This window comes from Heptranchias perlo, chromosome 10, assembly GCF_035084215.1.
Source record: "Heptranchias perlo isolate sHepPer1 chromosome 10, sHepPer1.hap1, whole genome shotgun sequence".
NCBI lineage: Eukaryota > Metazoa > Chordata > Chondrichthyes > Hexanchiformes > Hexanchidae > Heptranchias > Heptranchias perlo.
Window position 1 is genome coordinate 76,254,778 of NC_090334.1, and position 23,400 is coordinate 76,278,177.

A 23,400-nucleotide genomic window follows, 5' to 3' on the forward strand; every position below is an offset into this window, starting at 1 on the left:
TAAGGAGCATCTTAAAAGAGGAGAGGCAGAGAGGTTTAGGGAGGGAATTCCAGAGCTTAGGGCCTAGGCAGCTGAAGGCACGGCCGCCAATGGTGGAACACAGGGAGTGGGGGATGCACAAGAGGCCAGATTTGGAGGAACGCAGAGTTCTCGGAGGGTATCCCCGAGAGTGGTTCTCCAGAAAGATGTCGGTTGGGGTCGTGACCCCCCTTCGACAAGTGCTTGGGCTGGGGAATCGGAATCTGAGGAAAGGCAGTCCAACAATTTCAAGTCCAAGGAGGGTGCCTTTCCCATATATATATAAAAAAAAATTAAAGGGTTACCGCTGGTGAGAGGGACTGAGGAAAATAACAGTGGCAATTAAGTGTTGTTGCAGCTTCAACATTCTGTTAATGCTGAGGGGTGTGCAGTCATTTAAAAAAGTGTGTTAACTCGATGCAGTGATATTACACATTATAAATCTCAAACTGCCCTTTAAACCTGGTGTTGACTGACTTTTTTTTTCTTTTTTTTTATATTTAAAACAAAAAAAAAATTGCAATTAAAATGTAAGATGTTCACAACTAACCCTTGACATTCCAGATTTTTTCTTTTAAGCTGTCTCTTTAAACTTTAAAGGAAACATTGATAATGAACGTCTGGCGATTGCTAAAACGAAAATCCCCAAAAAATTCAGAGGAATAGTATTTGATGAGTGGCTACAAGAAAAAGGTAAACTCCATTAAAACCTTTAACGTTAACGCTGTCTCTTCTGTTCTATCTTTTAAAAAAATCTAAAGCTTGCATTAAAGTCTTTGAAAAAAAAAGTAACTTAAAAAATAATCTTTTATATTGAAACAAAAGTCTTGACTTAATGTAATTTATAACTTGTATGTAGTAATTTCACTTCATTTTATATTGATAAATCACTTTATAATTCATCATCATTAAACCGTAGTTAAAGGGACTGTCAGCCTTTGGCTTCATAATAAATTATGCATGAAATTCTAAAAAGGTGAATTGTAACTTGCATAATACATGATAATTCACTGGGTGATGGTAAATGTGTGGAAAATAAGCTTGTTTTTAAAGTGGACACTTTACATCCAATTGAAGAATTTAATATTTTATAAGAGACCTCAAATTAATCTAAATGAAGTGTTATTTAATGTCATCTGTTACCCAAGATCCTAATCGTTAAAGTCCCTTTAACGCTCATTGTAAGATAAAAGTTAATATGACTCAGACTTAATCTTCAAATGGATGGATGCATGGTTCTTATCGTTATGTTTATAAACATTTATGCTGAGTAACTTATCTGTGGAAATTTTAGTGTTTTCTTTTAAAACTTGAGTCTTGAAATTATGCTGTTAGGAAAGTAGAACAAAATAAAATGTGCATGTATGCAGCGCTTATATACATGGAGTGCGGTCTCTGTCGTTATGGAAACAAAGGCAGCGGCCATTTTGCACACGGCAAGATCCCACAAGCAGCAGAGAGCTTACTCTGTTTATTGCTGGTGTTGGCTGAGGAAGAGATGTTATGAAGAGAACTCCCCTGCTCTTCTTTGTACATGGGATGTTCAACGTTCGTCCGAGACCCCTGGAAGAGGCAGACAAGGCTGGGCTTGCCAATTCTGGATGTATTCCTGGAGGTTTTATCTCATGACCTCCCACCTCTAACCGTCCCCGCCCCCACGGCCAATTGGAAAGCAAACAGCCTGTTTGTTACCCAATTGGATTAATCTTGACTGTTTGTCAAACTGCAATGTTTCCTCCATCGCCAATATTTTTACAAGTAATCACTGAAAACACTCAAAGAAAATGAAAATAACACAATTTTCTTTAATGCCCCTATGATTTTTCTCCCCGGGTGTTTTGCTCGCAGCAGTGTCCTGGCGATTAATCCTCAATTCCTGGAGGGTTGGCGACCCTAGATGAGGCCTCAATTTAACCTCTCACCTCAAGGACAGCACTTTCCCAAAATTTAGCACTCGGCGCTGTATCGAAAGTGTGCTCGGGTCCCTTGAACCCACCTCTTCTGATCTAGAGCTGAGAGTGCTGGCCACTGAGCCAAGTCCCTCGATTAGAATAGCGGATGGAGGAATTTCGTAAACTATGTTAAGTGTTTATGTTATGCTAACTGTGTAATTTCAAGGCCTCGGACTTTTACGTCAGCATGCAATTTTCACCAAACATTCTTTAATTTCAACCACCCTCACATTAAATTTTGTCATTTTAAAAAGTGATTTTTTAAATTTGCTTTCGGTGTTTCTTTTTTTTTTCATTTTTTGATCTAAGTTTTAGTTTGGTCGCTTTTTTCAAAGTGATTAAATTGTGAATAATTGTTGAAAAAAGACTTTAAAATGATGTTAAATTGGTTGAATTAGCTTTCTGCAGGTAAAACTTATTTAAATGCAAATGTGATGCACGACAAATGCATTGAGGGTAAACATGTAATTCTTGTCAACGGGTAGGATGTAAAAAAGAGCATTTTTAATGAGCTGTTGGATAGTTCCCTGGAGAATGGAGCATTATTGCAGATAACTGTTTTATAATTAAAGTGCATGGCACACCCTTAGATCTAACAATATCTGTGTGTGAAGACAATTAAATACCAATATCTCCAATAGACAATATTCTCCTACCGATTCAGTATTTCTACGTCAACACATCAGTGAGAGCCCCCTTCGAGGATGCTGGTATGCTCCAGGTACACTGGTCTCACATCGGTACCCGTATGGTGCGATGTGCAGCTGACCTGCCCCGAGTTATACCGCCTGGCTGCGCCTCCCACTCCACCGAGGCACGGAGAAGCTCCCTGGCAGTGTGTCAGCGTGCATGCTCAGTGCCCCATTGGCCAACAGGTTACGCTTTAATGCTAAGACAGCGCTTTGAAAAGTTGGAGAAAGCTCCCAGGCAGATCTAGTGCACTTGGGAGTGGGACTCGCGCTCTGTACACTGCTGCTTCTGCATCGATATACCTCCAGAGCCCCTTTACGGCGATGCGCAAATGGCAGTATAACTACTGACGGGGTCAGACGTATTCTACATCAACGAACCACCAATAAGCACCAGTTCTGATGGCCAAAACAAAGAGAACTAGAAATGACTTATTGGGGATGTTAGCGCACAAACAGTTAACGCACCCAACGTATCAAATCCTTTTGTGCGCCATTTTAGCGGAGGTATTAACCTATATAAAATAAGGCCTGTCGACAACGGAATGTTATATATCGTTCATCCACTGATATCACCAAGTGTAGGCTCATGACTTTATCAATAAGTATGTGTCTGTGCGTGTGAGAGAGAGAAACTCTTCCTAATTTATTCATGATGGTAATATAATATTCACGTTCCCCCCCCCCCGCCAATCCCTGATCAGGGAGCATCTCAAATCCAGTTGGGAAAAAGAAAAGTACCTCTAAATGATTAATGCACTGTGCAACGCAGATAATCTCGACGGCAAGGGTTTTATGGCCTGCACTGCGATTGTCCTTTAAGCAAAACGACTTTCTTGTTTTTGAATGTCATGCTTCAAATAAACTGCATGATAGGAAGTTGTGTGTGTTCCAGAAGGAAGAGATGAATGCTAGAGAGAACTCTACCGCGCGGGCTGTGCGTATATCTGAGTGGACATGTTGTCGGGATTGCAGCAAAGCCAACGAATATAGTGATAGCTCTCTTCTTTCCAGGCCGCATGCTCACAATCTTCAATACCCAGGCTCTGATCACAATCGGTGGGAAGGACAGAAACCGCCCGTTCCAGGGTCAGATGTCTGGCCTCTACTACAATGGTTTAAAGGTCCTCAACATGGCGGCGGAGAGCCACCCCAACGTCAGAGTCAATGGGACCGTGCGGCTGGTGGGAGAGGTGTCCGCAGTGATAGTCAACCAGCCAATGGCGACCACCTTACCAGCCGAAATGTCTACCACCATCATGGCGACGACCACAACCATGGCAACCACCACAGCCAGAAAGGTCCGAGGAACAATGAAAGTCAATCCGGTAATTCCGCTTATCCATTCTGAGCATTGTTTCTTTTGAGGGGGGTGGGGGGGTGGGTAGAGGTGGGTACGGTTTATGCTTTGTGTTGACAGCATGAGGAGCTTTGTGCTGAAATTTCTATGATTCTATGGGAACATGAGAAGGCCATTCAGCCCCTCGAGCCTGTGCTGTATCCTACTATGATACTATAATAATTAGATCATGGCTGATCTGTACCTCAACTCCATTTACCCGCCTTGGCTCCACGTACCCTTGCCTAACAAAAATCTATCGATCTCAGTCTTGAAATTTTCAATTACCCCCCAGCACCCACAGCCTTTTGGGGAGAGAGTTCCAGATTTCCAACACCCCTTGTGTGAAAAAGTGCTTCCTGATTTCACTCCTAAATGACCTAGCTCTAATTTTAAGGTTATGCCCCCTTTGTTCTGGACTACCCCACCAGAGGAAATAGTTTCTCTCTATCCACCCTATTGAATCCCTTTATAAGGAAATGGGATTAGAGTTGATCAGTCTCGTGTGGAGCCTGTACCAGTACAGGTACGTGTGGAGCCTGTACCAGTACAGGTACGTGTGGAGCCTGTACCAGTACAGGTACGTGTGGAGCCTGTACCAGTACAGGTACGTGTGGAGCCTGTACCAGTACAGGTACGTGTGGAGCCTGTACCAGTACAGGTACGTGTGGAGCCTGTACCAGTACAGGTACGTGTGGAGCCTGTACCAGTACAGGTACGTGTGGAGCCTGTACCAGTACAGGTACGTGTGGAGCCTGTACCAGTACAGGTACGTGTGGAGCCTGTACCAGTACAGGTACATGTGGCTGAATGGCCTTCTGCTATGTGGACATGTCGATGATCATTTCTGTTCTGTGATAGGCTTAAGGATCTGGTTCTATTTACTTGAGAGCAGCGTAGACTCAGAGGCGACCTGATGGAGGTTCATAAAATAATGAAAGGTTTGGATTGCATGCCGATTAATAGATTATTCCAGTTTGACAGATTGGGGAGGTCCCGGGGGTCGTGCAAGAGTAGGAATAGGCTGGATATTAGGCGGTTCTTCTTTTCCCAGAGAGTAGTGAGCCTCTGGAATGTGTTGCCGGCTGGTGTGGTGGGTGCTGACTCTCTGCCGCCTTCAAGAGAGAGCTGGACCAGTTCTGGGCTGGGGCAGAGATCACATCATCTAAAAAGGTAAGTGGATTTTCAGTTCCTGGACTGATTTCGATCGCCTGAGATGGTCGGAGAGCATTATTTATTTCCCCTTATTGGCCCTGGGTTTTCTCTCTGGTTTTTTTGTCTCTCCCAGGAGATTGCATGACTGCAGGGACAGTTAGGACAAGTCAAGACATTGTTCACCAGGCATCCTGAGCGTTTGGCAGGCTTGATGGGCCTGATCTTTTCCCGCCCGTTATTTTCTGATGTTTGTAAATCTCTTGCCAGTAATTGAAGAGAGGCACGTGGAGTCTGTCTATGGATTTAGTTTAATGAGTTACTCTGGCACTGTAAAGTATATACCAGAATACTAGGCGAGCACCCAGCCCTGCCCTTTCAGTAGTAGTTGTCTCCGTGGCTGGTACCTTCCAGACCACAGTGGACGCTGTTAGATGCACCTTCAACCAACTTGCTAATATTTTGCCAATTGAACGGAGGCCAGGCATTCTCATGACTGGGGCAGTTGGTAATGATTGGCATCTCTTTACATTCTTCGAAGTGCAGTATAACGCTACAGCGTAATATCGGCCATCGCATACAGCGGGCAAATCGCCTTCACATTAGCACGCCCGCTATAAGTGGTGGGGACTGTAATAGGTAGCTTGGAATTTCCTTGTTGCTGCTCCCTCTTTGTCACCGCAACATGGTTTACGCCACACTTCCAGCGTAGTTACGATGCGGGAGTGGGAGCAGCACCGAGCAGATTTCCGGCCTTGGAGCTAATGTTCCTTTTTTTGACTCTAAATAACACAGGTTCAAAAGGGGACGGGAACTGGAATTGTCCTCTCCTCATTGCTTTATCAGTGTCTATAAATGTGTCAGCCGTGGCTCAGTGGGTAGCCTTTGAAGGTTGTGGGTTCACGTCCCACTCTAGACACTTGACATAATCCGGGCTGACACTCCCAGTGCAGTACTGAGAGAGTGCTGCACTGTCAAATGAGATGTTAAACCGAGGCCCCGTCTACCCTCTCAGGTGGATGTAAAAGATCCCACGGCAAAATTTCAAAGAAGAGCAGGGGAGTGTGTCCTGACCAATATTTATCCAACATCACCAAAAAAACAGATTATCTGGTCATTAGCTTATTATTTATGGGATCTTGCTGTGCACAAATTGGCTGTTGCGTTTCCTACATTACAACAGTCACGACACTTCAAAAAGTACTTCATTGGCTGACATGGACATGTCGGGCCGAAGGGCCTGTTTCCATGTTGTAAACTTCTATGACGTCCTGAGATCGTGAAAGGCGCTATATAAATACAAGCTCTTTCTTTCATTTGAAATAAGTTCCACACAATTCGACAGGAGGGATTAAAAAAAAAATTGTAATTCTGGGTAGATCGCTAAAAGGATGTAAATTCAGCGGAATCACATTAAAAATATCTAATTTACCATAAAATGACATTCTTTGATCAAGTATTCTGCGCTGTAAAATAGGAAAAGATGCACTGGTGCCTTGTGCTTAGATCAGGGTGTGTGTTTATACAGATCACAGTGAAGCAAGGATAATCAGTGGTATGAAGAACAGCATGGGGAAATGGGCAGAGTGAGACGAAAGGAACAGGTCACCTCTCCTGAAGTGGTTGCATATAGATTCTCTTCCTCTTAATGGGTGAATTTCCAGAAGTGAAAGGAATGCAGCGAGCAGATTAACGTATGTACCGTGTGCGTGTGCAGCTCATCATGTGAAGCCGGAGAGAAATGCCCCATTACCACCCCCCCCGCCCCCCCAGGGCCCCGGAACAACCGCAGAAAGGGGCCGCCTGACCTGCAACCGGCAGTGCAATGCGGGAGAAACAGGCAGGCGCATTTGGCAACGCCAAGATTGCGGTGTGTTGATGGGGAGCAGTTTGGTGAAATATAAATTTCGTTGTAGTGAACAGGCTGACGGTAGTTCTGTAACAGCCATGTTGTGAATAACATGCGCTTTGGGTATTTAAGCTAAAATTCCCTTCATCGATCCCACCTGGAATATTTGGTGTTGTCATCAGATGAAAGAAGGAGAATCACTTTTTTAAAAGTTCCAATTCCTCACCTTGGTGGACACATTAGGGTTAAGTTACAACCTTTAGTGAGGGCCTTCTTATCTTTATGGCCCCTAGTTTTGGACTCCCCCCACAAGTGGAAACATCTTCTCTATGTCTACCCTGTCAAACCCGTTCATAATCTTAAAGACCTCTATCAGGTCACCCCTCAGTCTTCTCTTTTCTAGAGAAAAGAGCCCCAGCCTGTTCAGCCTTTCCTGATAGTTATAACCTCTCAATTCTGGTACCACCCTTGTAAATCTTTCTTTTTTTTTTGCATTTTCTCCGGTGATTCGAGTGCTGACTGCTCACTCAGAAGCACTATGTCTGGGTGATATCCTTTCAGCTTAGCGTTCTGGAAGTGAGAGAGATGTATGGAACAATTTCCAACTCATGAGGTTGTGTTATTATAACAGTGTCATAAACACTCTTTTACTGCAAGACAATAAATGTCATGGGATTTGACAAACATTCTTAGCATGACTGCAGCCATTCCAGAAAGACATTCAGCAACTCAGAGCTGTTTCACCTAGGATATTAAAGCAATAACTCTCTCCAGGCAGCTGTTGTTTCTGAGGATAAAAATGAAACGGTCCCCGATCGGTTGATTGTAGGATTTCTGACACCACTGGACTTTTTTGACACTTGAAAGTTACAACTGTCTGACAAAATGTGAGTGGCCTAATTAAGGTGCAGCACTAAATTGAGCCTTAATGGTGTTGAGGTAAAGCACGGTTTTAATCTGCTTGTCCGCTAGTCTTCCCATAATTATTGTTATTATGCAGCAGCATTCTTGAAACGTGGTTTTATTGCATTGCAATTTTGTTGCACTTTGATGAGAGATGGAAACAAGGACAATCTCTCTTAGACCACTTTTCAATAGATTCAGATTATTGTACGAAACAGACTTTCGGCAGTGCAATATCAAAGGTAGTATCAGATTAAAGATTGCCCAGACACTGCGTTAGCTGACAATAAAAGACAAACAGATTTTCAGCTTATCTTCTCCAAACCGCTGGAAGAAGTGCAATTCCACGATTCAGAAATGCATCTTACTACCTGGAGTGTCGGCATTTTGGCATCTCTCACTCTGAGATATTAAAAACAGACACACGCAACATAAATGTACAGCATGTGTTCGATTTCACATCACCATGTTACACTGTACTTACTACCTCTTACTCCCATTTATTTCATAAGTGTGTGTGTGTATATGTGTTTGTGTGGGGGTATGTTTGTATGTGTGTTTGTGTGGGGGTATGTGTGTGTGTTTGTGTGGGGGTATGTGTGTGCGTTTGTGTGGGGGTTTGCATGTGTGTGTGTTGTGTGGGGGTATGTGTGTGTGTGTGTTTGTGTGGGGGTATGTGTGTGTGTTTGTGTGGGGGTATGTGTGTGCGTTTGTGTGGGGGTATGTGTGTGTGTTTGTGTGGGGGTATGTGTGTGCGTTTGTGTGGGGGTATGTGTGTGTGATTGTGTGGGGGTTTGTATGTGTGTGTGTGTTGTGTGGGGGTATGTGTGTGTGTGTGTTTGTGTGGGGGTATATATGTATGCATGTGTGTGTGTTTGTGTGAGGTTATATGTGTGTGTGTGTTTGTGTGGGGGTATGATTGTATGTTTGTGTGGGGTATGTTTGTATGTGTGTGTTTGTGCGAAGGTATACATGTATGTGTATGTGTTTGTGTGGGGTTTGTATGTGTGTGGGGGTTTGTGTTTGTGTGGGGGTATGTGTGTGTGTTTGTGTTGGGTATGTGTGTGTGTTTGTGTGGGGGTTTGTATGTGCGTGTGTTTGTGTGGGGGTATGTGTGTGTGTTTGTGTGGGTGTATGATTGTATGTTTGTGTGGGGGTATATATGTATGTGTATGTGTTTGTGTGAGAGTATATATGTGTGTGTGTTTGTGTGGGTGTATGTGTGTGTGTTTGTGTGGGGGTATATATGTATGTGTATGTGTTTGTGTGAGAGTATATATGTGTGTGTGTTTGTGTGGGGGTATGTTTGTATGTGTGTGTATGCGTGTGTGGGGGTATGTTTGTGTGTGTGGGTATGTTTGTGTGTGTGTATGTTTGTGTGTGTGGGTATGTTTGTGTGTGGGGGTATGTTTGTGTGTGGGTATGTTTGTGTGTGGGGGTATGTTTGTGTGGGGGTATGTTTGTGTGTGGGGGTATGTTTGTGGGGGGGTATGTTTGTGTGGGGGTATGTTTGTGTGTGTGTATGTTTGTGTGTGGGGGTATGTTTGTGTGTGTGTATGTTTGTGTGTGGGGGTATGTTTGTGTGTGTGTATGTTTGTGTGTGGGGGTATGTTTGTGTGTGTGTATGTTTGTGTGTGTGGGTATGTTTGTGTGTGTGTATGTTTGTGTGGGGGTATGTTTGTGTGTGTGTATGTTTGTGTGTGGGGGTATGTTTGTGTGGGGGTATGTTTGTGTGTGTGTATGTTTGTGTGTGTGTGTATGTTTGTGTGTGGGGGTATGTTTGTGTGGGGGTATGTTTGTGTGTGTGTATGTTTGTGTGGGGGTATGTTTGTGTGGGGGTATGTTTGTGTGTGTGTATGTTTGTGTGTGTGTGTATGTTTGTGTGTGGGGGTATGTTTGTGTGTGGGGGTATGTTTGTGTGGGGGTATGTTTGTGTGTGTGTATGTTTGTGTGGGGGTATGTTTGTGTGGGGGTATGTTTGTGTGTGTGTATGTTTGTGTGTGTGTGTATGTTTGTGTGTGGGGGTATGTTTGTGTGTGTGTATGTTTGTGTGTGTGGGTATGTTTGTGTGTGTGTATGTTTGTGTGTGGGGGTATGTTTGTGTGGGGGTATGTTTGTGTGTGTGTATGTTTGTGTGTGTGGGTATGTTTGTGTGTGTGTATGTTTGTGTGTGTGGGTATGTTTGTGTGGGGGTATGTTTGTGTGTGGGGGTATATTTGTGTGTGGGGGTATGTTTGTGTGTGGGGGTATGTTTGTGTGTGTGTGTATGTTTGTGTGTGGGGGTATGTTTGTGTGTGGGGGTATGTTTGTGTGGGGGTATGTTTGTGTGTGTGTATGTTTGTGTGTGTGGGTATGTTTGTGTGTGGGGGTATGTTTGTGTGTGTGTATGTTTGTGTGTGTGGGTATGTTTGTGTGTGTGTATGTTTGTGTGGGGGTATGTTTGTGTGTGTGTATGTTTGTGTGGGGGTATGTTTGTGTGGGGGTATGTTTGTGTGTGTGTATGTTTGTGTGTGTGTGTATGTTTGTGTGTGGGGGTATGTTTGTGTGTGTGTATGTTTGTGTGTGTGGGTATGTTTGTGTGTGTGTATGTTTGTGTGTGGGGGTATGTTTGTGTGTGTGTGTATGTTTGTGTGTGGGGGTATGCTTGTGTGGGGGTATGTTTGTGTGTGTGTGTATGTTTGTGTGTGTGTGTGTATGTTTGTGTGGGGGTATGTTTGTGTGTGTGTGTATGTTTGTGTGTGGGGGTATGCTTGTGTGGGGGTATGCTTGTGTGGGGGTATGTTTGTGTGTGTGTGTATGTTTGTGTGTGGGGGTATGTTTGTGTGTGGGGGTATGTTTGTGTGGGGGGGTATGTTTGTGTGTGTGTGTATGTTTGTGTGTGTGTGTATGTTTGTGTGTGGGGGTATGTTTGTGTGTGGGGGTATGTTTGTGTGTGGGGGTATGTTTGTGTGTGGGGGTATGTTTGTGTGGGGGGGTATGTTTGTGTGTGTGTGTATGTTTGTGTGTGGGGGTATGTTTGTGTGTGGGGGTATGTTTGTGTGTGGGGGTATGTTTGTGTGTGTGTATGTTTGTGTGTGTGTGTATATTTGTGTGTATGCAGCTAATTTAAGTTAATGGGGAAATGTATTCCAATGAATTGCCAGACAATCCCGACCTGATGGTTCAGTTGACCTTGTCATGTGTATCCATTGGGCACCTGAACAATACAGACCAGGAATGGGCCTGTTCCACTCCTGCCTTGAGCTTATTCGGGCACTGAGTTTAGAAGATTTTTTCCCAGTGGATAGTGGATACATGGAACATGGTACCAGAAAAGATAATCAATCCTGGGTCAACTGATAACTTTAAAAAGATCAATACCTGTCAAGAAAGAGGGTTGAGGGACATCGAACTATTAAATCTGTTTGGTTCACATGGGTGTTAAGAAGAGAGTAAAGGGATCTTGGTGGGAGGGGGAGTCCATGGTTGAAGTAGTTGTGCAATGACTATGGAAGGGTTGAATGTCCTTTTCTTGTTCCAAGCTTTCTTATGTTCTTACATGTTATTAGCCTTGGCTCAGTGGTAGCTTTCTTGCCTGAGTCAGAAGGTTGTGGACAACTTGAAGTCTCACTCCAGAGACTTGAGCACAAAATCCAGGCTAACATGTCAGTGTAGTACTGAGGGTGGTGCTGCACTGTTGGAGGTGCCGTCTTTCAGATGAGATGTTAAACCGAGGCCCCATCTGCCCTCTCAGGTGGACGTAAAAGATCCCCTGGCACTACTTCAAAGGAAGAGCAGGGGAGTTCTCCCCGGTATCCTGGCCAATATTTATCCCTCAACCAACATCACTAAAACGGATTGTCTGGTCATTATCACGTTGATGTTTGTGGGATCTTGCTGTGCGCAGATTGGCTGCTATGTTGCCTACTTTACCACAGTGACTACACTTGTAAAGTACTTCATTGGCTGTAAAGCACTTTGTGACGTCCTGAGGTTTTGAAAAGCGCTATATAAATGCAATTTTTTTTTCTATTGAAATATATTCCATAGGCTTTTCAAAAATGCTCCATGTTCTATCCAGACGCGCTCAATATTCCGGTGACAAGTTGAGGGAGAAAGGTAGGATTGATTACATAGAATTTACTGCACAAAAACTGGCCATTGTGGCCGAGTTTATGCTCCGCACGAGCCTCCCCCCACCTTACTTCATCTCACCCCATCAGCATATCCTTAAATCCCTTTCTCATTAATGTACTTATCCCATCCCCCCTAAGATTAGATTAGGTAACTAATGCATGAGCTCCGAGACAGTCAGCTCAGGGAGTCAGGAATCTCTCGGCACCTGTTGGCAGTCGGAGGGTTAAATCGCTGGCCCACTCCGAAGGGGTTTTTTTTTTTCCCCTCCTTCATCGTGTTTACATTTGGCAGGGGAAGGGGAAATAGATATTTATCTAAATGGTCTGTAAACCTGGATGTTTTTTTTTGAATTAAAAGAAAAGTTTCAGATGTAAATTAAATCTCGATAAGTGAAAATGTAGCTCAGAACGCACTTCACCGGATATCAGACTTAAATCTTTAACTGTGTCGAAATGGAGTGGCTCTGGCAGGTTTATGAATTGCATTTACTCCACCTATTACTGATAAAGAATATTGCGCTGTCCAACGGTGCTCACTAAGGTGAAATGCAGGCAATAGACAGCGATGCTCCCTCTGAGTTAGTGGAAGCTGGTGAGAGGAGATAAAGCAGCAACTTTCATCCAGAACATGGACAACAAGCCGGGAAAATAACCCACAGCCCAGATCTTACACCCACAGCATGCAGAGGAATATCTGTGCTTGCTACGGGATATTTTTGTTTACGCAGTTTTAAAAAGCAGCCGGGCTTCTTCTGCGAGACACACTTTGCGGGACGCAATGCTGTGTTTACGCAACTGAGGAGAATCTTAGTAAAAGCGAGGAAAGGTGCTTGCGTTTATATTGCGATGTCCCAAAGCGCTTTACGGGCCAACAAAGCACTTTTTGAAGTGTACTCGCGGTTGTGATGTAGGGGAAACGCGGCAGCATATTTACGCACAGCAAGATCCCACAAACAGCAATGAGATAATGACCAGTTCATCTGGTTTTTTTTTTCAGTGATGTTGGTTGAGGGATAAATATCGGTCAGGACACCGGGGAGAACTCCCCTGCTCTTCTCGTGAAGTAGTGCCATGGGATCTTTTACATCCAGCTGAGAGGGCAGACGGGGCCTCCAATTGGACTTTGTTTTGTTTGGCTAATGTATCTTTTGAGTCGATCCGGTATGTTTCGCAGTGAGTTGCCCCGGAAGGGTCGCTTCAGTGAGTTTCTGATCTCAGTCGGGCTGTTGGGGGGGGGAGGCGTGAGTGTCAGAGGAGCGAGCGCTCTCAGTCAGGTCCAATCTCAGCGCATGGCCGCAGACCGGCTCTGGCTGATGCCTGCTGGACCTCTTAATTGGGAGATGGCGCGCGAAGCAGAGGCCTAAAGAGCAGTTCAAAAAATGGAACAGAAGGGGGAAGGGAAAAGAGCCGTAAAAATGGTGTTACTTCTTGCCCTTTACAACTCTTCACCCCTAAAGAGTACCAGGGTGTTACTTCACCGCTGTTCGATTGCAGAACTCGAGCTGAGTTGCTGAGTACAAAACTAACCAGCGTAAAGGGCGGGGCTAAAGTTCAGGAAAAAGTTTTTTTTAATTCGTTCATGGAATGCATTTATTTGGCATTCCTAATTGCCCTTGAGAAGGTGGTGGTGAGCCGCCTTCTTGAACCGCTGCAGTCCGTCTGGTGAAGGTTCTCCCACAGTGCTGTTAGGAAGGGAGTTCCAGGATTTTGACCCAGCGACAATGAAGGAACGGCGATATATTTCCAAGTCGGGATGGTGTGTGACTTGGAGGGGAACGTGCAGGTGGTGTTGTTCCCATGTGCCTGCTGCCCTTGTCCTTCTAGGTGGTAGAGGTCGCGGGTTTGGTAGGTGCTGTTGAAGAGAGTCTGATAGAGTCATAAAGAGATGGAATAGTCTACCCCCAAAGCTGTTGATGCTAAATTGATTAAGTCTTTTTGGGGGAAAAAAGGCCTGGATAATTATTTGGGATCAGAGGTCATGAAAAAGTCTGCAATGCTGACATTGGTGAATTCATTAACAATTCATTGGTATTGCACTGCGTTTTAATGCACACGATTCATTGAGATAGAAGGGAGGGAAAGTTACAGTTTCTGTCTTCCTTCTCTCCCAGTGAATTGTCTGAATTAAGACAGTCGCGCAAAATCAATAGATTGTTAACAAAATCACAAGATTTGACGATATTGACATATAAACACTGGGGTTCGAACTTTCTGTGGAAGGTGATAGATTTTGTTCGGCAGGGACTCATAGCTGGTCAAGGTTGAGTGATATACGTTCCAGCGTAAGATTAATAGTCCAGATTTCAGAAAACATCAGTGAGGAGGGAGGGCGGAAATCGGGGAAGAAACTATCGATATAATGAAAAAGACTAAATAAAAGCCTACGAGTCTAAAACTGGCTGTTGACAATATTCCCAGGTAAATACTCAACAATTCCTCTGCTATTTTAATGCAGGTGTTGTTAACCTGTTCATTTTAAATGCATTAAAGTAGCAGACAATGGATCCTCACGCAAAACGCATTTGTCCTAGAATATTGCCAGTAGTAATTTCTAGGCCTTGATACTTGACCTTGTTTTTTTTTCCATGCTATTATAAACAGTTTTAATATCACATCCCAGCTCCTTGGGAGGGGAAAATTCCCGCTGGGAAGAGTTGCCTGGAACACAGGAGCGATCCATTCTTCTCCATGTAGATAAGTGCAGGAGATGTGTACGTAGATATGTAGATGTTGAAGCAGGATAACATTCCCCTGTTGCGACACACAGTAAGTGTTCCTTGTTCGACGCCTTGCTCTTGACGACGTGTGGCTGAGCTGAATTCTCGGGAGCGTGGTCGGACGGTGCGATATCAGTGACCAGCACGTCAATGCGTCGGAATGAAAATTCCTCTGAGGCGATAGCAAGACGCTCAACTCAAGGCTTTAGAGCATTCATCACCAATATCAAGCAGTGAGCCATCAGCTCATTTACCCCTTCAGATCCCATTCTGTCCAGACAAAAGAAAAAACCTCATCTGGCATCTTCCTCCGCTAATAAGGTGACACGAACTCGAAGCATCACCGAGTCCCGCGTTACTTTGTAGGGGTTTAATGTTGCTGCCGTAGGTGTTCAGTTCCCCACCGGAGGAATGATAGGGGTGCGCCAGAAAGGCCGTGGATTTAAAGCCCCTTTATTTATTTTATTTAAAATTGTTCGCTGTGGTGTATTTTAGTCATGATGTGGAGATGCCGGTGATGGACTGGGGTGGACAAATGTAAGGAATCTTACAACACCAGGTTATAGTCCAACAGTTTTATTTGAAAATCACAAGCTTTCGGAGGCTTTCTCCTTCGTCAAGGCTTTAGAGCATTCATCACCAATATCAAGCAGTGCGACATCAGCACATTTACCCCTTCAGATCACCTGACGAAGGAGAAAGCCTCCGAAAGCTTGTGATTTTCAAATAAAACTGTTGGACTATAACCTGGTGTTGTAAGATTCCGTATATTTTAGTAGTGGAAGATTAATGTGGAGTAATGTGTACAATCCTGGTCATTTCCCAGGGTTTCTTTTTTTTTCTATTCATTCTCGGGATGTGGGTGTCGCTGACGAGGCCGGCATTTATTGCCCATCCCTAGTTGCCCCTCGAGAAGGTGGTGCTGAGCCGTCTCCTTGAACCGCTGCAGTCCGTGTGGTGAAGGTTCTCCCACAGTGCTGTTAGGTAAAGAAAGAAAGACTCCCATTCATATAGCGCCTTTCACAACATCAGGACATCCCAAAACACTTCACAGCCAGTGAAATACTGTTTGAAGTGTAGTCGCTGTTGTGATGTAGGAAACACAGGACCCACTTTGTGCACAGCAAGATCCCACAAACAGCAGTGACCAGATAATCTATTTTTAGTGACACTGGTTGAAGGATAAATATTGACCAGGACACCAGGGAGAACTCCCCTGCTCTTCTTCAAATAGCACAATGGGATATTTTACATTTGCCTGAGAGGGCCGAAGTGGCCATGGTTTAATATCTACATCCAACATTGCAGTACTCCCTCAGTACTGCACTGGCAGTTTCAGCCTGTATTTTGTGCTCAAGTCTCCGATAGTGGGACTTGAACCCATAACCTTCTGATCTCGGAGGCGAAAAATGCTACCCACTGAGCCACGGCTGGCACCGTCAGGAGTTCCAGGATTTTGACACAGCAAATGATGGATGGTGGACACGTCCTGGCACTGGGCAATTTATAATGAGAGACAACTAAACTTGTACCTTGGAGTAGACACTCCGGAGGTACGACGAGAGGCTACAGAAACTGCAAGGTGGAGAAAAGGAGGCTGAGGGGAGAGCTTACTGAGATGTTCAAGATTCTAAAGTCCCGATGGACAGCAAAGGTCTCCTTCGGGTCTTTCTCTGTTTCCAATACCAATCAGGGATTTGTCAGCACTGCAGCGTGTGAGCTTTGGAAAAAGAAGAAGCCTCTCGGAATTCTCTGGATCTGCCGGCAATCTCAGTGTTAAAAGATAGCACGTGCCAGCTGCAAAGTAAATCAGCACTATACACCTGGATGGAGACCCAATAGGGGTCCTCCGCTGTCGCCGGGCAGTCTAAAATAACTCCTGATTTCAGTCATCATTTATATTCCTGTCACAACAGGGCATTTGGCAAGATGATCTGAAACCTGCAGCAAACATGCTATTATCCTTGTGATTCTTTCAAATGCAGATTGAGATAGTTATATGGCTCATGGTAATCACTCCCGTGTCCCTATCAGTGCCTGTCTTTAGATGCGTTCATGTTCATTATTGCTGAAAAGCTCCTTTCTGTTGGTAACCCTGTCTTTAAGAAAGAAAGAACCAACTTGAATTTATATAGCGCCAAATTGCCCCAAAGCACTTTGCTGCTCGTGAATTGCTTTCGAACTGTTACTGCGGAGGCAAATGTGATAGTCAGTTTGTGCATAGCAAGGTCCTCGGAACAGCAAATGAGATTAATGACCAGTTAATCTGTTTTCATGGTATTCGTTCACATATGAATGATGGGCAGGAAACCAAGAGCACTTTGCTCTTAGTAGCATTGGGATTGTTGAGGGGAGATGGGGCCTCTGTCTAACGTCTCACCAAAAAGACAACGCCTCACTCCCTCGGTACTGAATTGCAGTGTCAGCCGAGATTATGTGCTTAAATTCAGGAGTGAGGTTTGAACTTGTATTCATCTGACTCAGAGGTGAGAGTGCAACCAAGCAGCCAAACTGACACCATAGAATTACAGAGATTTACATAGAATATACAGCACAGAAACAGGCCATTCGGCCCATGCCGGTCGGTCTATGCCGGTGTTTATGCTCCACACGAGCCTCCTCCCACTCTACTTCATCTAACCCTATCAGCATATCCTTCTATTCCTTTCTCCCTCATGCGTTTATCTAGCTTCCCCTTAAAAGCATCAAGACTATTCGCCTCAACTACTCCTTGTGGTAGCGAGTTCCACATTCTCACCACTCTCTGGGTAAAGAAGATTCTCCAGAATTCCTTATTGGATTTATTGGTGACTATCTTATATTTATGGCCCCCAGTTCTGGTCTCCCCCACAAGTGGAAACATCTTCTCCACGTCTACCCTATCAAACCCCTTCATAATTTCTATCAGGTCACCCCTCAGCCTTCTCTTTTCTAGAGAAAAGAGCCCCAGCCTGTTCAGTTTTTCCTGATAATTGTAACCTCTCAGTTCTGGTTTCATCCTTGTAAATCTTGTTAAAGCATGTTAATGTTTCGTGATTTACATACACGTGCAGTATTATGTAGCGTGACCAGCGTGAGGTACTGAGGAAGTACTGCATTGTTGGTGTTTCTATCCATCCAATCACATGTCCATGCAAGTGGAAGTCAACGATTGCATGGCATTGCTATAAGAAGAGCAAGGAATTCTTCCCGGTGTCCTGGCCATTACTTCTCCCTCAACCAACCTCAAAAATAGATTAACTGCTCGTTCGGCTCAGTGCTTTTTTGTGGGGGCTTGCTGTGTGCAAAACGGTTGCCTATGTAATAGCAGCCATTGCTACTAAAGGTGTCAGCTGTGGCTCAGTGGGTAGCACTCTTACCTCTGAGTCAGTAGGTTGTGGGTTCAAGTCCCACTCCAGAGATTTGAGCACATAATCTAGGCTAATACTTCTGGTGTAGAACTGAGGGAGTGCTGCACTGTCGTAGGGTGCTGTCTTTCAGTATGAGACATTAAACTGAGGCCCTATCTGCCCTCTGAGGTGGATGTAAAAAATTGTCATGACACCATTGGAAGAAGAGCAGGGGGTGTTCTCCCTGGTGTCCTGGCCAATATTTATCCCTCAATGGACATCCCTAAAACAGATGATCTGCTCATTATCATATTGATGTTGTGGGATCTTGCTGTGCGCAAATTGACTGCTGCGTTTCCTACATTATAACAGCGACTACACTTCTAAAAAATATTTTGTTGGCTTTAAAGTGCTTTGGGACACCTTGAGGTCGTGAAAGGCGCTACATAAATGCAAGTTCTTTCTTTCTTTATTTCAAGCGGGTTCGACCCGTCCGTTATAACGTCAGACAGACAGAGCAGCGTCACACAAACGCGTTTAACATTCGGCCGCCATTATCGCCAGGGTTTATTGCCAGGCCTCCAGGGTTAAAACGGGTTTCAATAACTGTCGAGTCATCAAATGGTTCGGCCTGGTTTTGCGGCAGTTGGCGGGCACTTCTGGATCCTTCTCCGAAGCGACTTTCATCTATATTAAAAAAGAATGTAATTTCAAAAAAAAAAATTGTTAAGAATGCTTCAAGCTAATTTACATTTTAATTACACATTCAGCGGCGTGATGATCCATATTACTTTGCTCAAAGGGAAAGTTCCGGAGGGCGTATCTGCAGGCATATCTTTAGCTGCCCAAGATGCTGTCAGACAATGTAAAGCAATAGTGGAGAGAATAAGGAGCCATCGTCTGAGATATCTGTACTGTTTCAGCAACACATAAATTCAGCAGTTAATTAAAAAGGCAATGTTTAGTACTTGGGTGGTTTAATTATTTTCTTATCAATCTTCCACTGTGGCACTGCTGTATTAAAATTCTGATGCAGATAATTATTCTTTAGTCTCTGTGCAGCCTCACTGCTGTGTGACTGCCTGCTCCAGAATTGCCCAGATTTAGATTAACATGGGGAAGGCAGGTATTGCTGGTAAATGCTTCCTTAAGGACCCTCCAGTTCCCTTAGAGTGTCAGCTCGGTTCAGCCCGCACCACTGTCAGCTCTGAGTCGTTCTCCGGGTCTCGAACACACTCCCAGAGGTACCGTCCTTCGGGTGGGATGTCACATAGAATTTACAGCGCAGAATCAGGCCATTCGGCCCAACTGGTCTGTGCCGCTTTTAATGCTCCACATGAGCCTCCTCCCTCCCTACTTCATCTCACCCTATCTACATACCCACCTGTCCCTTTCTCCCTCATGTGTTTATCCAGCTTCCCCTTAATGGCATCTATGCTATTCGCCTCAACTACTCCTTGTGGTTGTTAAACCAAGGCCCTATCTGCCCCTTCAGGTGGATGCTGAAAATCTCATGGTACTAATAGAAGAAGGGCAGGGGAGTTCTCCTGGTGTCCTGGCCAAATTCCTCCCTCAACCGACGGAACCAAAAAAACTAAATTAAACCAGCCCTTCCTCCCATTGTTGTCTGTGGGATCTTGCTGTGCACAAAATGGCTGCACAGTCAATGTATGCAAAGCACCTTTAGGTCCTTCTGAGGGATGTGATAAGGCACCGTATAAATAGAATTTCATGATGTGCATGCTACGCCAGAAGTATCTCTGACATGACCAAATGCACTTAAGTACAGACCGTGCTGGATTGTTTTCCGGGGCAACAGAAGTGGGGGGGGACTAGAGTTCACCTCAGTTCCATACCTGCCGACTGTCGGCCTTTCAAATGGACAGTCAGCATTTTGTGGGCCTGGTCCTTGTTTCAGGGTTTGCTACCGATAATCAGTGTGTACCAGGCCTCTCCCCACCACCCCGTAAGTGCCACCTCTCGAGTCCTGTTGCTAATGGAACTGGTTCCAGCTCCTACAAACTGTGGCCAGAAGTTCTCGCAAGATCAGGAACTCCCGCCTCCTTAACGCAGTGGCCAGAATCCGTTCCATTAGCAATCGCGTTCAGATAGGAGCAGCGTTAAAGGGAGGGGCAAATGAAGGGAGTGGAGAAATGGAGGGCAACGAAGAGAGGAGAGAGAACGATAATAATGAAGAGGAGAGATGTGGGTGGTAATGAAGGGAGGAGAGATATGGATGGTAATGAAAGGAGGAGAGATATGGATGATAATGAAGGGAGGAGAGATATAGATGGTAATGAAGGGAGGAGAGATATGGATGGTAATGAAGGGAGGAGAGATATGGATGGTAATGAAGGGAGGAGAGATATGAATGGTAATGAAGGGAGGAGAGATATGGATGGTAATGAAGGGAGGAGAGATATGGATGGTAATGAAGGGAGGAGAGATATGGATGGTAATGAAGAGGAGGAGAGATATAGATGGTAATGAAGGGAGGAGAGATATGGATGGTAATGGAGGGAGGAGAGATATGGATGGTAATGAAGGGAGGAGAGATATGGATGGTAATGGAGGGAGGAGAGATATGGATGGTAATGAAGGGAGAAGAGATATGGATGGTAATGAAGGGAGGAGAGATATGAATGGTAATGGAGGGAGGAGAGATATAGATGGTAATGAAGGGAGGAGAGATATGGATGGTAATGAAGGGAGGAGAGATATGGATGGTAATGAAGGGAGGAGAGATATGGATGGTAATGAAGGGAGGAGAGATATGAATGGTAATGGAGGGAGGAGAGATATGGATGGTAATGGAGGGAGGAGAGATATGGATGGTAATGGAGGGAGGAGAGATATGAATGGTAATGAAGGGAGGAGAGATATGGATGGTAATGGAGGGAGGAGAGATATGGATGGTAATGGAGGGAGGAGAGATACAGATGGTAATGGAGGGAGGAGAGATATGGATGGTAATGAAAGGAGGAATCATAGAATCATAGAAAGTTACGGCACAGGAGGAGGCCATTCGGCCCATCATGTCTGTGCCGGCTGAAAAAGAGCTATCCAGCTTCATCCCACTTTCCAGCACTTGGTCTGTAGCCCTGTAGGTTACGGCATTTCAGGTGCACATCCAAATACTTTTTAAATGAATTGAGGGTTTCTGCCTCTACCACCCTTTCAGACAGTTCCAAACCCCCACCACCCTCTGGGTGAAAAATGTTTCCTCAGCTCCCCTCTAATCCTTCTACCAATTACTTTAAATCTATGCCCCCTGGTCACTGACCCCTCTGCTAAGGGAAATAGATCCTCCCTATCCACTCTATCTAGTCCCCTCATAATTTTATATACCTCAATTAAATCTCCCCTCAGCCTCCTTTGTTCCAAAGAAAACAACCCCGGCCTATCAAATCTTTTCTCATAGCTAAAATTCTCCAGCCCTAGTAACATCCTCGTAAATCTCCTCTGTATTCCCTTTAGTGCAATCACATCTTTCCTGTAATGTGGTGACCAGAACTGTACCCAGTACTCAAGCTGTGGCCTAACCAATGTTTGAAAACAGTTCCAGCATAACCTCCCTGCTCTTATATTCTATGCCTCGGCTAATAAAGGAAAGTATCCCGTATGCCTTTTTAACCACCTTACCTACCTGTCCTGCTACCTTCAGGGATCTGTGGCCATGCACTCCAAGGTCCCTTTGTTCCTCTACACCTCTCAGTATCCTCCCATTTATTGTGTACTCCCTTGCCTTGTTTGCCCTCCCCAAATGCATTAACTCACACTTCTCTGGATTGAATTCCATTTGCCACTTTTCTGCCCACCTGACCGGTCCATTGATATCTTCCTGCAGTCTACAGCTTTCCTCCTCACTATCAACCACACGGCCAATTTTTGTATCATCTGCAAACTTCTTGATCAAGCCCCCCACATTCAAGTCCAAATCATTAATATATACCACAAAAAGCAAAGGACCTAGTACTGAGCCTTGCAGGACACCACTGGAAATAGTCTACAAGTCGCAAGAGCACCCATCAAGCATTACCCTTTGCTTCCTGCCACTGGAGGAGAGATATAGATGGCGATGAAGGGAGGAGAGATATGGATGGTAATAAAGGGAGAAGAGATATGGATGGTAATGAAGGGAGGAGAGATATGGATGGTAATAAAGGGAGGAGAGATATGGATGATAATGAAGGGAGGAGAGATATGGATGGTAATGAAGGGAGGAGAGATATGGATGGTAATGAAGGGAGGAGAGATATGGATGGTAATGAAGGGAGGAGAGATATGGATGGTAATGAAGGGAGGAGAGATATGAATGGTAATAAAGGGAGAAGAGATATGGGTGGTCGTGAAGGGAGGAGAGATATGGATGGTAATGAAGGGAGGAGAGATATGGATGGTAATGAAGGGAGGAGAGATATGGATGGTAATGAAGAGGAGGAGAGATATGGATGGTAATAAAGGGAGGAGAGATATGGATGGTAATGAAGGGAGGAGAGATATGGATGGTAATAAAGGGAGGAGAGATATGGATGGTAATGAAGGGAGGAGAGATATGGATGGTAATGAAGAGGAGGAGAGATATGGATGGTAATAAAGGGAGGAGAGATATGGATGGTAATGAAGGGAGGAGAGATATGGATGGTAATGAAGAGGAGGAGAGATATGGATGGTAATAAAGGGAGGAGAGATATGGATGGTAATGAAGAGGAGGAGAGATATGGATGGTAATAAAGGGAGAAGAGATATGGATGGTAATGAAGGGAGGAGAGATATGGATGGTAATGAAGAGGAGGAGAGATATGGATGGTAATAAAGGGAGGAGAGATATGGATGGTAATGAAGGGAGGAGAGATATGGATGGTAATAAAGGGAGGAGAGATATGGATGATAATGAAGGGAGGAGAGATATGGATGGTAATGAAGGGAGGAGAGATATGGATGATAATGAAGGGAGGAGAGATATGGATGATAATGAAGGGAGGAGAGATATGGATGGTAATGAAGGGAGGAGAGATATGGATGGTAATGAAGGGAGGAGAGATATGGATGATAATGAAGGGAGGAGAGATATGGATGGTAATGAAGGGAGGAGAGATATGGATGGTAATGAAGGGAGGAGAGATATGGATGGTAATGAAGGGAGGAGAGATATGGATGGTAATGAAGGGAGGAGAGATATGGATGGTAATGAAGGGAGGAGAGATATGGATGATAATGAAGGGAGGAGAGTTATAGATGGTAATGAAAGGAGGAGAGATATGGATGGTAATGAAGGGAGGAGAGATATGGATGATAATCAAGGGAGGAGAGATATAGATGGTAATGAAGGGAGGA

At 44.5% G+C, this 23,400-nt stretch overlaps 1 protein-coding gene across 2 annotated transcripts in view; it reads left to right on the forward strand.

Moving 5' to 3' along the window:
• The window catches only part of LOC137326704 (neurexin-3-like), a 1,580,588-nt gene that overhangs the window by 1,446,064 nt on the left and 111,124 nt on the right, over positions 1–23,400 (forward strand). For both annotated transcript variants that reach the window (XM_067992033.1, XM_067992034.1), the window contains exons 15-16: positions 619–711; positions 3,674–3,987. In XM_067992033.1, coding sequence (XP_067848134.1) covers positions 619–711; positions 3,674–3,987 — 407 coding nt within the window. The remainder of the gene's footprint in view (positions 1–618; positions 712–3,673; positions 3,988–23,400) is intronic.